Source organism: Callospermophilus lateralis, chromosome 3 (assembly GCF_048772815.1).
Source record: "Callospermophilus lateralis isolate mCalLat2 chromosome 3, mCalLat2.hap1, whole genome shotgun sequence".
In the NCBI taxonomy this organism is placed as follows: domain Eukaryota; kingdom Metazoa; phylum Chordata; class Mammalia; order Rodentia; family Sciuridae; genus Callospermophilus; species Callospermophilus lateralis.
The window spans coordinates 26,436,620-26,453,199 of NC_135307.1; the positions used below are offsets into that span (position 1 = coordinate 26,436,620).

The 16,580-nt window shown below is 35.7% G+C and overlaps 1 protein-coding gene across 2 annotated transcripts in view; it reads left to right on the plus strand.

Moving 5' to 3' along the window:
- Positions 1–16,580, plus strand: part of Snw1 (SNW domain containing 1) — a 37,697-nt gene that overhangs the window by 18,111 nt on the left and 3,006 nt on the right. For both annotated transcript variants that reach the window (XM_076849790.1, XM_076849792.1), the window contains exons 4-12: positions 783–878; positions 975–1,081; positions 1,873–1,977; positions 3,203–3,272; positions 3,916–3,981; positions 6,006–6,122; positions 7,265–7,406; positions 13,462–13,558; positions 15,589–15,706. In XM_076849790.1, the coding sequence (XP_076705905.1) occupies positions 783–878; positions 975–1,081; positions 1,873–1,977; positions 3,203–3,272; positions 3,916–3,981; positions 6,006–6,122; positions 7,265–7,406; positions 13,462–13,558; positions 15,589–15,706 (918 nt within the window). The remainder of the gene's footprint in view (positions 1–782; positions 879–974; positions 1,082–1,872; positions 1,978–3,202; positions 3,273–3,915; positions 3,982–6,005; positions 6,123–7,264; positions 7,407–13,461; positions 13,559–15,588; positions 15,707–16,580) is intronic.

The following is a 16,580-nucleotide window of genomic DNA, read 5'->3' on the forward strand; positions in this document are numbered from 1 at the left end:
TGCTTATTATTTTAGTGTTTAAATTTCTGTGATCTCTTTTTCTTTAGAATCTGCTGTATGCATTTTTTTTTTTTTTTTTTTAACTATGGATGTCTGTGAAAGCAAGTAATATTCTGTTTGTTGGGGGCCTATCACCCATTGTCAGTCTAAAAGAATCTATATTAAGCCTAGCAGTCTTAATTTTGGGTATAAAATAAGTTATGTATATAGGATGTATTTTGTTTTTTCCTCTTTCATTTTTGTCTTCTGATGGAAGAGAATGTTCTGCGTTTTTTCACTGGGGCACATATTCATTTTCTCAGTCTTTGAATAGAATTGATGGCAGAAAAAGAGAAACATTATAAATACGATGAGGTCAATGAAATTTTCTAGGCCCAGTGAATTTGGAAATTATTTGGTAACCTGACTTAAATTCTGATGAGTTTTTAATCCGAGATAATGGTTCTTTGGGCAATTTATATCATCATTAATTTCAAGTCCTAGTGAGCCTCAAAAATAGAGATCACTGATGCATAAGATTTTGTTGGCACAATTTATTTGGATTCTGACTTGATTAGAAGATCTCAAATAATTTAAATACATGGGGTCAAAGGAAAATTATTAACTTACAGCCCAGGCAGCAATTTGTGTATATAGTTTAAGCTTTCTTGGTTTTAAAATCAAAAAGACAAAACTGAGTGTCCTAAATTTATAAGTGTGCTGAGAGGACATGTTGACATCTGGAATGACTTAATGAGGTTGCATTTTTTCATTCTCTGCTTGCTTGTGTTTAAACATTTCAGGTCATTTATAGCAAATACACTGACCTGGTTCCAAAGGAGGTTATGAATGCAGATGATCCAGACCTACAAAGACCTGATGAAGAAGCTATTAAAGAGGTAACTGGGAATTGATATATATATATAATTATCTTAGATGACTTTTTACATCCTTATTAACTTCCAAACCACTCAGTATGATGTTTCTTATTTCAGATAACAGAAAAGACAAGGGTAGCCTTAGAGAAATCTGTATCGCAGAAGGTTGCCGCAGCCATGCCAGTTCGAGCAGCTGATAAACTGGCTCCTGCTCAGTACATCCGGTATGAGGCCTGGAAGTCTTAATTTCTCTTCAGACTTCATTTGACTTAGGAGTTCTGGTATTCATTCAATATCCTACATAGTCATAATTATAAATGAATTGTCTTGAATAGGGACGTCTATTGACTCTCCTTGCAAACAACTTAAAGCAGAATTTTTAAAGATGTCCACATTAAGTTGTATGCTGTTATTGATGTTTTCAAAGTATTTTTTTTTTTTATTTTAGAAAATAAGTTACTTGTGGTATATGATCCTAACCACAATTGTTATAGTTTTCCTATTGAATATAATAGACGACCTTACAATCCTAAATTTTGAGGGACTTCACTCAACTAAATCTTTGTGTGGACGAATGATTCACATATAGACTTTAAAGAAAAACTCAGAGCTGCTAGGGCTGCTGCCATTATTTTTTCTCTGTTTCACAACTTAATCAAAAACTGCTGTGAGATGCCTGCTGGGATTTTTATGTGGGTAGTTTTTCCTCAAATACACACTTAGAAAATAGCTACTATTTCTAGACCATGTTAGAAAATGGTCTAACTTCCATGTTAGAAAATGGATGAGGATGGATTGTTGACAATCTAACCACTCCAGTTTACGTTGTTTGTAACTCATAATCTCTGCTAATTCTCTTATTTCTGTTCCTGATGGCTCTGCTTAGATATTTTGTAATTTTCTGTTAATCCTTTGTGAAGAGATTTGAAAATGTAGTCTCTTAAGATTATAATAGGAAAATACCTACTGAAAACTTGAATTAGTTACACCCTTAGTTTCCATCTACTTTCTTTAGGTACACACCATCTCAGCAAGGAGTAGCTTTCAACTCTGGAGCTAAACAGAGGGTTATTCGAATGGTAGAAATGCAGAAAGATCCAATGGAACCTCCAAGGTTCAAGTAAGTAGATTGTTTCACAAGACTGAACCATTGTTCTTAAAGATATTAAAGGAGAAAAATGTCCCAAATATTCTTAAAGGTATTAAAGGATATTTGATATATAATGTCTTATATTTAATATCTTATATATAATATCTTAAAGATGCTAACCATTGTTCTTAAAGATATTAAAGGAGAAAAATGTTCCAGTTAAAAAGTAGGATGCATGGTGGCTCACCTCTGTAATCCCAATGACTCAGGAAGCTGAGGCAGAGGATTGCAAGTTCAAGGCCAGCCTCAGCAATTTAGGAAGGCCCTGTCTCAAAAATACAAAAAAGGGCTGGGGATGTGGCTCAGTGGTTAAGTGCCCCTGGGGTTCAATCCCCAGTACCCCAAAAATAGTTTTCAAAAAAAAAGTAGGGGCTGGGGCTGTAGCTCAGTGGTAGAGTGCTGCCTTGCATGTGTCAGGCACTGGGTTTGATCCTCAGCACCACATAAAAATAAATAAAGATACTGTGTTCATCTACAACTAAAAAAATTTTTTTTGAAGTGTATTAATACAATAATGTAGATGAATCTCAAGATAATTATGCTGAGTAAAAGGTAAAAACAAGTACATATAGTATGATTCCATTTATATAAAACCCTAGAAAATGGAAACTAATCTATGGTAATAAAAGGTAGAACAGTGCTTGCCTGTGGAAAAGAAGATGGGGTCAGAAGAAGGGAGAGACAAGAGGCATAGGTAAGTGCAATGCAGAAACTTCTGGAGCGATGGATATGTTCACTGTGTTAATTGTGATACTGCCACAGGTGTATCTTTCTGGCAAAATTTTAATTAAATTTTTTTAAAAATTTATTTTTTAGTTGTAGATGGACACAATATCTTTATTTTATTTTTATGTGGTGCTAAGGATCGAACCAAGGGCCTCGCACGTGCTAGGCAAACGCTCTACCACTGAGCCCTAACCCCAAATATGTATAGTTAATTATATGTCAGTACACATATTGTTATTATGTAACAATAATGTTGGGATGTCAGCTGAGTAACAATGATGACAGCATTGACCATATTTTAATAATTGCTGATGCCAAATGATAGGTATAGATGGACATTCATTATATCTGTTTTTGCCTGTGTTTAAAGCTTTACACAACAAAAAATAAGAAGGGGAAATTTGAGATATAAAAACTAAAAGGGCAAAAAAGTATATCACTCTCTGATTGTGTTTGATTTCTCCTTCAGGATTAATAAGAAAATTCCCCGAGGACCACCTTCTCCTCCTGCGCCTGTCATGCACTCTCCTAGTCGAAAGGTATTCTTTGCTGTAGTTCATGGTCTCATTTTTTCCTCATGCTTATTAATTTCATAAATAACCTCCCTATGCCTAAAGGTACATGTCACCAAACTGATAAGATTTCTTTTGTCAATATCAAATAATGACCCAGTCAAGACTACAAAGTACTGTTTCTAGAATGCATATGAGAATGAATGTGAAATGTTAGCTATTTTATTATTAGTAGCTTAAACCCTTCTTCTAATGAAATGAACAGGATCTGTTTCACATGAAGGATATCCCATATGAGTACCTTGGGTTCATTAGGTCTCCAACTGATAATAGTAAGGGACTTTTTTTTAGTACCCCAAAAGAACAAGTTTTCATCTGAAAGGTAACACATAACTTTGTGGAAAAATACCAGCCAGCATTTTTAAGTGTCAGAGATAATTTCTAGATTCTTTTCCATTTTTTACTATATTAAAATTTTTAATAGAATCCATGGTATGGGAACACAGTATATAGTGCTACCAAAACAAATGGAATTTTACACTTTGACAAAATCTGTCCATTAATTGTTGTAAATGGAAGAGTCTATGATGAGAAAGATCATACTTGGGTTTTTAGCTAGACTGTGAATCTATAAAAATATCACACTTCTCTTGCTCTTTTCTCAACTCAGATGACTGTAAAGGAACAACAAGAGTGGAAGATTCCTCCTTGTATTTCCAACTGGAAAAATGCAAAGGTAATTAATTTAGTAATTGTAAAATTAGTCTCTAAGTATTATAATCTACTACTTCAGTTGAAACTTTAGCACCTTATCTAAATGATCTCAGAAAGGAATGCCAGGGACTGAGGGTATATATAGCTCAGTGCTATAACTCATGTTTTGCATGTATAAGACCATGGGTTTGGTTCCTAACACCAACACCAAAAATTTAAAAGACCAATTTATGTGACTTTCTAAAATATAAATGTTAGTATGCAAAGCTTATGATTACCATGTAGACTCCTTTAGTGTATTTTAGTTATCATACTGGGCACAGTGGTGCACACCTGTAATTCCAGCAGCTCAGGGGGTCGAGGCTGGAGAATGGTGAGTTCAAAACCAGCCTCAGCAACTTAGCGAGGCCCTAAGCAACTTAGGGAGACCCTTTCTCTAAGTAAAAAGGGGATATGGCTCAGCAGTTAAGAGCCCCTGCGTTCAATCCATAATAAAAAGAAAAGAAAACTGGGGCTGGGGATATAGCTCAATTGGTAGATTGCTTGCTTCACATGCAGTGACCTGGGTTCAATCCCCAGCACCCAATCCCACCCTCCTGCCCGCCCCCCCCCCCCAAAAAAAAGAAAGAAACCAGTCTCAATGATGATGTGAGAAAATAACAGTAAATGTTTGGATATTATTAGTACTTTAATTTTCAACTATTGGTCTCTGTTTATAACATTGCAGGCTTAGGCTATTTAAATCCTGCAGAAATCTACTAACCAAAGCCTCCAGGAGTTATTAAGAACCTGTAAAATATGGGATAAGTTGACTAATCACTATATCTCATGCTCCAAATTATATTGTGATTCTATTTTTGATGGGTGAAAAAGGCCAATTTAACCCTTGAATTAAATGTAAGTTCTTCCTTAAAGAAAGTGTTGTTCTCATCCCACAGGAAGTTTGGCTAGTCTGATTTAGTCTGATTAGTATATACGAAAGTATTTAGTATATTAAGTATTTGATTCTGTAACACTTTGTTTTGTTAGGAGACCATGGACTAGAGGTCAGTGTTTGGGAATCTAGTCATAAATCTGGAAGAACAAAGGAAAGCCTTAAGAGTCACATGGATGTTCAAATAACATCCATGTAATGTTACCGAAATGGGATGAAAACTTCAGAATGTAGAATCGGGTTTTTTTTTAGGGTGTGATATTTTTATTTGATAACTCTAATTCATTCATCAAATGTTTTATTACTGTCTTTACAACTGAAATACACAATTTTTTAAAGGGCTTAATTGTTTTGAAACTACAGAATGAAGCAAGAAAAACCTTTATATTAGTGGTAAAATTTAGCAGTTGCCTAAATTGTACTTTGCAGAATTTCAACCTTAATAAAGGTTCACTTACTGGTTGAAAGAATTTCTCCTTCTAACTAATGGACATTTATTTTTTATAAATTATTACCACAGACTCTAACTAAAGGATCAAGGTTTAGAAACTCGATTACATAGTAAACTTTTCCCCCCATTTACTAAAACTTAAAATCTAGTAAATATTGAAGCAGTATGGCAAATTAATATCCTAAGATTATTGTGATTTGGGTGCTACTTTTGTGTGACTTGATACTTCTATTCATGGAGTAGCTACTTGGCTGTTTGGTGATATTCTTTTATTGTACTTCACATGAAAGTCTGTTTTTCCAGAGCTTGGGCTCTGAAGACATGCTGTCAGAGTTTAAATACTAGTTTATCCATTTACTATTCATACGACTTTAGGGATATTACCTAAGCTCTCTATCTCACTATTTTGATCTGTGAAATGTTAATAATACTAACAGCTTTATACTCTTTGTGTCGATTGATGCCACAGAGATAAAGTGCTTGCTTAATCCTCTATACAAAGCACTCATCGTTACTTGCTGTTATTTTTCATAATTGTGAAGAAAGATATAAGAAAAAAACTTTATGTGGTTCTTAGAATGAACGGGTCTTAATTTCATTTTACGTATTTATTGTAGCTCTTCTGTGACTGGTATTTTCTGTCTGCTTTTACCCTTCCTAGGGTTATACGATTCCATTAGACAAACGTCTAGCTGCCGATGGAAGAGGACTTCAGACAGTACACATAAATGAGAATTTTGCCAAACTGGCTGAAGCGCTGTACATTGCTGATCGGAAGGTTGGTCTGCTATAATTGTAATTTTTTTAATTAAATTCGTGGTAATTTGTAAACCCATTCTTATTTATTTAATGTACTCTTAATTTAGCTCCAGTACTGAACGATGATTCAGCTACCTAGGCTGATCCAATTTTGTGGAGATTGTTAGGTTCTGTTCTGTATTTTATAATTTTCCTGTTTTAGATGTAGTTGTTCCCAAAGGGGGCAGTTACAGGATTAATTGAATGCTACATAAAACAGTATAATGATATTGAGTGTTGATATTATATATTAAATGTTATATGTGTTATGTATTAAATGTTATGATATTATATATTAAATGGTATTAAACTGTGAACTTCAAGTTCACATGGCATGTGTTTAGCATGTAGAAAAGATTGTCTTCTATATCACAATGAATTCCCTTATAAACATTATCTCTTTAAAAACTTAGCCAGATATGAGGGCATACTTGTGCAATCCAAACTGCCCAAGGTTGAAGCGAGCCTGGGCGCCTTAGCAAAATAAAACAAGAAAATCTATCTCAAAATAAGAAAAAGCCGGGGGCGGGGGGCGGGGGGCGTTTCTAGGTACATAGCTCACTGATAGAGCACTTTCCTAGCATGCATAAAACCCTGGATTTGATCCCCAACATCAAAAAAATACATAAATATATATATATCTGTTAGGCTTAAGTTTTATCTTGAATTAGATAAAATTATTTTTTTTTTTTTAATTTTTGTTTTTGTTTTTGTTCTTTAATTTTTCTGAGAAGAGGTCTGTTAGTTGTCCAGACTAATCTCAAATTCCTGGGCTTAAGTAATCCTCCTACCTGAGCCTCCTAAGTGCTGGGGCAATAGACATGCAGCTCTGAGCTAGCTAATGTTTTATTTTTAGATTTTTTTATGAGAATGCATTAGTGAACACTTGACTTACAAGATTGATTGGGGTCACAATAGTTTCAGCCATTAAAACACTCCCCAGGGTGAAAAACCTACCTTGTACAGTTTTCTACGCAGGATATCTTATTTTAATCAGCAGTAACAAATATGAATTCTGTTTAATTGCTCTTCCAAGCCATACTTTAGTCATGGAGTTGGATAATAGCTGTAAATATTTGCCCCACAGTAGTGTCCTATTTAATGTCATATTTTTACTAATAGGCTCGTGAAGCTGTGGAAATGCGTGCCCAAGTAGAGCGAAAGATGGCTCAAAAAGAAAAGGAGAAACATGAAGAGAAACTTAGAGAAATGGCCCAAAAAGCCAGAGAGAGGAGAGCGGGGATTAAAACCCATGTGGAAAAAGGTACAACATTCTCTTGGTAGAATTCACTTAATGAACAGTATGTGTCTCATTTTAGAAAACCTCTTTATTGTCTTTTTGTTTTTTTGTTTATATAAAAGTAGTAAGTATATATAAAGAAAACTGATATTTCAGAAATAGTGTAGAAATGGAAAGTAACCTCTACCTTATGAAGCTGAAGCAGCAGAAAATAAGAGAGTATATTTGAAGGTGAGCCTTTCATGTGGGAGTGTATACTAGAATTTTCAAGTCCTGAGCAATATACAATTGGCCCTCCATGTCCTCAGAAACCACATCACAGATTGAACCAACTGGCCGAAAATGTTTGGAGGAAAAAAAAAAAGAAAGAACCTGTAATCTAGAGATGATTAAAAGTATAAAAGAGGACACTTGTAAGTTTTATGCAAATACCACCTCATTTTATATAATAGAATTTAGTATGCATGCATTCAGGTATCCCTGTTAAGTGTTAGAACCAATTCCCAGGAGATGGTACTTTAAAAATCACATTATTATTTAGCCAGGCATGTTGGCACGCTGCTTTAATCCCAGCTGTTGTAGAAACTAAGGCAGGAGGATCACAAATTCAAGGACAGCTCAGGCAACTTGATAAGACCCTATCTCAAAATAGAATTAAAAAGACTGAGGATGAAGTTCAGTGATGGAGTGATTAGTCTCCATGTACAAGAGCCTGGGGGCAGGAGGGTATTAGTCAAGTGATAGGCTGGTGGGTTGTTTTGGTTTTCTGTTTTAGTTTTCTTGAAATTTAGAAGGAGAAATGAGGAAGTCAGCTTGCCCATATGGTAAAATAATTCAGAGTTTTTCTCTCTTACAGGCTAATGTATTTTCTAATCATTAAAAATGCCAGTGCTACCGGCATGGTGGCACAAGCCTGTAATTTGGGAGGCTAAGACAGGAAGATCATGAGTTCAAAGCCAACCTCAACAACTTAGCAAGGTGCTAAGCAATTCAGTGAGACCCTGTCTCTAAATAAACACAAAATAGAGCTTGAGATGTGGCTCAGTGGTTGAGTGTCCCTGAGTTCAATCCCCAGTACCCCGTCCACCCCCCACCCCCAAAAAAGCTGCCAGTGCTCTCTCCAGTTTTATTTAGTGGTCTCCATTGGCGTATTAATTCTATCGGAGTGGGGTGATTTATTCTGATTAAAGAAAATTTGTTATAGTGATTTTTGCTTCCTTAATAAATCCTGGTCTAAGGGCTGGGGATGTGGCTTAGCGGTAACGCACTTGCCTGGCATATATGGGGGGGGATTCGATTCTCAGCACTACATACAAATAAAATAAAGATCTTTCAACAACTGAAAAAAATTTTTGAATAAATAAATACTGGTTTAGTTCAAGTATTCATTCTTTCATTAATTCAGTTAACATTCTGTGCCTACTATGTGTAGGGGTTTTTTCTAGACACAAGATTTTTCACTTGACATTGTTTGGGGGTGGGAGGGCAAGTAGTTAATTTCTGCTGAGTGTAGACAGACAAAAAATTAATCATACAGTAATATTTATAATAAGGTAATAAAAGGTAACAACTGCTACAGCCAAAAATAAAACTGGGAATCGGGTATAAAAGTACCAGGAGAGGGTTTTCAGACTGGGCCTCCTTCTGAAATGATAACACTGTCACAAAAACTTAAGGAAGTAAGCCATGTGGCTATCTGGGGAAGAGTACTCCAGGTAGAAGGATAAAGCAAGTGCAAAGGGCCTGAGTTAGGAGTATGCCTATGGGCGCAGAGAAGCATGGGGAGACCAGTATGGCTGAGAGTGGTGAGGAAGGAGAGAAATCAGAGATGTCTGGATAGTTAGGACAGGTGGGAAGAATAGTGGCCAGCCAAGATCACATGGTCTTTCAGCCATTGAGAGGACATAGCTTTTACATCAAGTGACAAGAAAAACGATTGAAGGGTTTTGAACAGAACAACATTGCCACCTTTATTGAGGTATAATTGATAAATGAAAGTTACATGTATTTAAGTAGTACAGTGTGGTATTTTGGGGGGTTTTTGTTTGTTCATTTTGTTTTGTGAGTCTTGCTATGTTGCCCAAGCTGGGCTCAAGAGATCTTTCTTCAGCCTCTCAAGAAGATGGGACTAGAGGTGAGCTCAGTGATATACCTATAAATTTTCTAGGCATTGTTTTTTTGTTTTATTTTGGGTTTTGGTGCTAGGGATTGAACCCAGAGCCTTGAACATGCTATTCATGTTCAGCAGTAGCATATAATCTACTGCTGAACCACGCACCCCAATGAATAGATTCATTGGATGAATAGATTCTGGAGAGCTAAAGTATTACATGGTGACAGAATCTATTCATTCAGTTCACCCCAGTGTAATGTTCTGATATATGTATACTTCATAAAAGTTTGCCTCTGGGCTGAGGCTGAGGCTGGGGCTCAGTAGTAGAGTGCTCACCTAGCATGTGTGAGGCACTGGGTTCAATTTTCAGCACCAAATATTAATTAATTAATTAATATAAAGGTCCATCGACAACTTAAAAAAAAAGAATGTTTGTCTCTGTTTAGCTAATTAACCTATCAGTCATCTTGAATAGTCAGGTTTTATTTTTACCTTAAAACTACACACATTTATTACTGAAATGAATTTCAGGGAAGCTAAACTCAAGGTGTTAGCAGTGCTGCTGCTTCTTGAAGGCGTTCATTTCCATGCCTTTTCTAGTTTTAGAGGCTCCATGTTCTTTTGCTTACGGCCACTAGCTAGCAATCATGTTGTTCTGATCTCTTCCAATGTCACATCTCCTTCTCTGCCTCTCCTGCTTTCCCCTTTTTTAAAAATTAGATTTCATCTTTCTAAAAAAGTTTTATTGGTGCATTTTTATTATACATGATGGTGGGATTTATCATATTCATATATGCATATAATATAATTTCTCCAGTCCCTACCTTTACCTCTCCTGCTTCCTTTCCTATTATATGATAGTTTTTATGTTTTTGGTGAGAACAATTAAAATGTGTCAACAAATTTCATTTATTCAATGTAGTATTATTAAATAAAGTCATCATGTAGTACATTAGCTCTCCAGAATCTATTCATCCAGCATCATTGAAACTTTGTACCCTTTAACCAGCATTTCCTCTAACGTATTTCTAAAAGATTACTCTGGTCACTATGTTAAAAATAGAAAACTATGTCCCAACTACTGGTAGAGTAGGCTGAGGCAGGAGGAACACAAATTTAACACCAACCTAGACAACTTAGTGAGACCCTGTCTCAAAATAAAAAGGGCTAGGGGCTGGGGTTGTGGCTCAGCGGTAGAGTGCTCACCTAGCATGTGTGAGGCCCTGGGTTTAATCCTCAGCACCACATAAAGATATTGTGTCCACCTACAACTAATAAATAAATAGGACTAGGAATGTAGCTTAGCAGTAGAGTGCTCTGGGTTCCATCCCTAGTACCCAAAAAAAAAAAAAAAAAAGACTGTGGCATGGGCATAGGCAGAAGCAGAGAAATTATTTGGAAGGCTATTAATAATAAACTGGTACGAGTTAAAAGAAGGAATCAAGAATGGTGGGATTCATCATATTTATATATGCAAATAATATAATTTCTCCGGTCCCTACCTTTACCTCTCCTGCTTCCTTTCCTATTATATGGTAGTTTCTATATATTTTTTATATGTAAAGTATGCTTTATATATTTTGGTGCCAGGTACAGTGGCACAAGCCTGTAATCCTAGCAGCTTAAGAGTCTGAGGCAGGAGGATTATAAGTTCAAAGCCAGCCTCAGCACTGTAGCAAGGCCTTACGCAACTCAGTAAGACCTTTCTCCACATGAAATATTAAAAAGGGCTGGGATAGTGACTCAGTCACTACACACCCCTGGGTTTAATCCCTGGTACCAAAGAAAAAAATGAATGACTCAACAACTTTTGACCTAAGCAATTGGGAAGGATTAAATTTGCCATTTACTAATACTGGGGAAACTACAAGGGGAACAGGATTGGGAAGGAAAGATTAGGAGTTTGATTGAAGACATCTTAAATTTAAGATGGAGGTGTTAAGCATGCAGTTAATTTTGGGAGTCTTAAGTTCAACTGTAAGGAAATAACTAAGGTTGCAAGTAGTCCCTGAATAATATGAATGACTTAATGAGGTAAGATATAAATGCCTGCCTGTTGTTCTAAATACTTTACCATCAATTTAGAAGTAAAATTTGTTAGACAATGGATGTAGTTCAATAGTAGAGTACCTAACAGTCACAAAGCCCTGGGTTTAGTCCTGTGTACTGCAATAAAAGAAAGAAAATTTACTTTATCTTAAGTTGTCTCAAATGATTAAAAATAAAAAACAGAATGGTTCTTAAAATAGAGATTAATACCTTGCACCCTATCAGATCATAATGGAATGAAATTAGAAATCAATGATAAAATAAAAAATAGGAGCCACTGTAAACACCTGGTAACTAAATAATAAGCTACTGAATGATGAATGGATAGTAGAAGAAATCAGGGATGAAATAAAAAAAATACTTAGAGTGTGGGAATGGTGATGGTTTCTGTCTCACAGCAGAAGATGGCCTGCCCTAGGAACTTCCTGTGCAAAGGTGCAGGTCAAGACTGCCCTTGCTATGGTAACTCCTTGCTTAAAGGAGGTTCTATGTAAGACACAGGATTGTCAGTCTTGACTCTGAGTTCAGACACCAGCTGCTAGGGCTAGAGAATTATGAGCACCAGTAGATAATTATAATTGTCTTCCTCCTTCAACCTGCCTGCTTTGAAGAAACTTTCTCACAGAAAACTCTTTTGATGATAAAACTTATATATTAAACGTGCTGAACTAACTCTAGGTCATTGCTCCTCCATCAGAGGTTGATGCTCCACTTGGTCCCAGCTTTCTCTCTTTTAAAAAAAAAAAAAAAGTTCTACACAAAAAGAAAGTATGGGGGCTGGGGATATACTACTCAGTTGGTAGAGTGCTTGCCTTGCATGCACAAGGCCCTGGGTTCAATTCCCAGCACCACAAAAGAAAGTAAGTATGGGAGATAATGGGCTTATTAGCTAAACTGATTTAGTTATTTTGGATTATAAGCATATGAAAACATCATACTGTATCCCATAAATATATACAATTATTATTTGCCAATTTAAAAAAAAAGGAAGAGTCTGTTGCCAGATATTAGTAGTTAATATTTATTGTATTTAATATAAGCAGTATACATGTATTACCTCATACAGTCTCTATAGCAACCTTTATGCAGTGGTGCTATTATTGTTACTGTTTTACAGAAGAGGAAATTATAGGCCAGAGTAGTTAAGTAACCTGCCTACGGTCACATTGTTAATTTTATCATGTAGAAACAGGATTTGATGACATAGGTACAGTAGGAATAAAGATGGCAGCAAAAGGTTCCTTGTTTATTAGAATCTTTCAAAATATAAGGAAAAATTTATGCATAATTCTTTTTTCCTGACAATGAAATTTTCAAACATCCAAAAAAATTGAAAGCACGGTGTGGTGAACACTCATATCCGCCCACCTAGATTTTACATTGGATATTTTTAATAATTGCCATCTCTAAATTTGCTTTGTCACATATATACTCATGTTTCTGTCCATTTATCAGTTCAGTGTACTACTGTACATGAAGACAACGTACATGAAGACAACAGTGCTATATACTTCAGTATACAGAATTCCCATTCAAAAAGTTCTTATACAGCTCAGTGTGATGGCACAATCCTGCAATCCCAGCTACTCAGAAGGCTGAGATAGAAAGATTGCAAGTTCAGGACGAGTTTGAGCAATTTAATCAAAACTCTTTCTCAAATTGAGAAATAAAAAGAGATGGGCATAGCTTAGTAATAGAGTACCCCTAGGTCCGATCCTCTACACCTCAAAACCAAACAAAAATTAAGCTAATATTGTTTATTAGATTTAAATTAATTGCAAGTAAGGTTAAAAAGGCTGAATGAATGTGACTACAAAGAAGTACATAGAATTTTCTCTAAAGTTAAAGAATATTCTCGTATTTAAAATATTAATGAATAATACAGTAATGAAGTGATTTTCAACTGTGTCCACACAGAGGATGGGGAGGCACGTGAGAGAGATGAAATCCGTCATGATAGACGAAAAGAAAGACAGCATGACCGGAATCTTTCTAGGGCAGCTCCTGACAAGAGGTATGTGTTATTTGATGTACATACAAATTATAAAGAGGTCCTTTTTATATTAACTTTTGGAACAGAGTTTTAATCCACTGATAGCAGTTTTGCTTTTTCTCCCTTTTATTTTTAGTTTGATAATAAATTCGTAGCTAATTTTCTTGTGCTTAATGGGTTTGTCTTAGCAGAATTGACTATCCCTAGAATTAGTCCTTTCTTCCCTCACTTTATAAGGTCAATTAGAATTAAGAATGGGAGCTAGGTTCGGTGTTGCATGCCTGTGATCCCAGCAACTCTGGAGGCTGAGGCAGGAAGATTGCGAGTTCCGAGCCTGCCACAGCAAAAAAGCAAGATGCTAAGCAACTCAGGAGACCCTGTCTCTAAATAAAATAGGGCTGGGGATGTGGCTCAGTGGTCAAGTGCCCCTGGTGCAATACCCAGTACCCCGCCCTCCCCCAAAAAAAGACTGGAGTGTATGGAATGTGGATAAAGGAATTTAGATGAAGATTATGAAAAGGAAGTAGTGAATGAGACTGCTCTGATCTGTTATTTTCCTATTTCAAATGGTGAGACAGATTATTTGCCTATGTTTTTAGACAGGAAATAAACTACCATACCTTTATTGACATACTTTTATAATGCAGAGTGCTATATCCAATACAGGGTGTGGGGAGTGGGGGGTCAGTTTTGAAAGAAGTGAAAATTTGAGCAGCTTATTTGGGAAAATTTTAAAAGCATTCTTAATAAGTTACAAATGGTATAAAACAAATAAGTACATGTGTGGGGACATAAAGTAGAAATTGCAGTTCACAGATACCAAGGAGCACAATTGCTAAAAAGTCAAGGAAAGCTATAATACAAAAGTGAAATTCTGAGTGTTGTTCAAATGTAAATGTAAAACATTTTCCTCTCAGCCAACTTCCATACTCTGTACTCTGGTCATCCTAGGAGCTAATGCAATCCGTTTTTTAAGTCATATCTTAAATCACATCTGTTGGTGTTGGTTGTTGTTGAAGTGGCATATTTCATCTCCCTTGATAAGTGTAGTCATGGAAAAGCAAAGAATCTGAATTCAGTGTTGTGGGTAAATCTACAAATTAGAAGAAAGAGGAATTAAATGTGAAAGTTTTCAATTAATGACACTCTTGGTTAGAACTTTCTAAGTTGAAAAGATTAAAATGGTTTTGTACATAAATTGAGCCCTTAAAACCGGTAAAGTGACTGAAAATTGGTAACATAGAAAAGCCATAAATAAATTGGACTGGTGATGTGGCTCAAGCAGTATCGAGCTCACCTGGCATGCTCGGGGCCGCTGGGTTCGATCCTCAGCACCACATAAAAATAAAATTTTTTTAAAAAAAGATGTTGTGTCCACCGCAAACTAAAAAAATATTAAATAAATATTTAAAAAATTTTCTCTTAAAAAAAAAAAGCCATAAATTTGTGATTGGATGAAAAGCACATTGTCTATGGAAATAATTAGACCTGAACATTTAGTAAAATTAGAGATGACAGTTACCATGGTTTCATTCCAATATAGAGTGTGTACGTACTAAAATGGTAGAGGAATTAAATTAAGCCGAATATTGAAAATTCAGAGTAATCATTGAAGTGTTTTCCTCAAATTCTAGTAGGATAAAATTATAGAATGTGGTTAAGCAAAAGAAGTGATTGTAGTGTGTGGATGATGATTCACTTAGCATCCACTTCCCAAACTTTTGTCTAATGATAGCAAGTATAGACCATAGCAGTTTCATAGTTTAGCATGGTTCTATGGTGATTGTTTGTCCATAACAAGAACCAATCTATTGGAAGTTTTTTTGAGCTAACAGAAGTGTCCCAATTGTAGAACTCTACCTCCTCTAATCCTGCATCTGAAATGCTGTACCAGCTGCCAACCTGATTACACATTATCAGGAAATTTATGTTCACAAGATATAAACATGACATATTCATTTCCTTTGCTTCTGAGATTGGTTGTATTTAAATTGAATATATTCAACTTGTCTGTAAAGAGTGTTCAGTTAATTATATTGTGTTTCAAATAGGTCAAAGCTGCAGAGAAATGAAAATCGAGATATCAGTGAAGTCATTGCTCTTGGTGTGCCCAATCCTCGGAATTCCAATGAAGTGCAGTATGACCAAAGGCTTTTCAACCAATCCAAGGTACAAGGAGTTTAGAAACAGCATGGTTTGTGTGTTGACATGAATACCTGTCCTTAGGGAAAAGAAAATTTAACATGTCTTAGATTTGGATTGCCAAAATTTGGCCAGTGTGGTGGCAAAAAATTGGATGTTGTTACTTAAGGGACAAGATGAAACATTTCTGATTGTGACCTCTTAAATTTGAATACAATTCAAAGCATTCAATAGAAAATGAAAGAAATGGGGTGATAAGAAATTAGGTGGTACTGGTGTATGGATTTTTTTTTATTATATATATAATTTTTAGTTGGACACAATACCTTTATATATTTTTATGTGGTACTGAGTATCGAACCCAGCATCTTGCACGTGCTAGGCAAGTGCCCTACTGCTGAGCCACTACCCCAGCCCTGGTGTATTTACCTTGTATTTGTAAACTAGAGCCAGTGTTCTATAAAACTACCTTAGTTTTTTTGATCTGTAGATTCTTTTTTTTTAAGCTACAGGAACATTTCAACTAGAGAGCTTTTAAAAATGAACCTTGAAAACTGGACTAAAGTACCAGACTGATTGGTCAGAAAATCTAATTTCTAGTTCTGGAGGTCATTAACCAGCTAGGACACTATTTTTGCTCCTTTGTGGTACTGGACCTTATGTATGTTAAGCATACACTGTGACACTGAGCTACTAATCCAGACACACTCTGTTTTAATTCACCTAATGTTGATTAGTAACTATGCATATGATAGTGAGATCAAAAATAGATGTGCCTTTCCCTTCAAGGAATCCATAGTCTACGAGAGAAAACAGCAGACAAGTGCCTACACACACACGTGGGTGTTTGTACATAATGACAAGCAATGCCTCAACCTCCAGAGTAGTGGGGACTACAGGT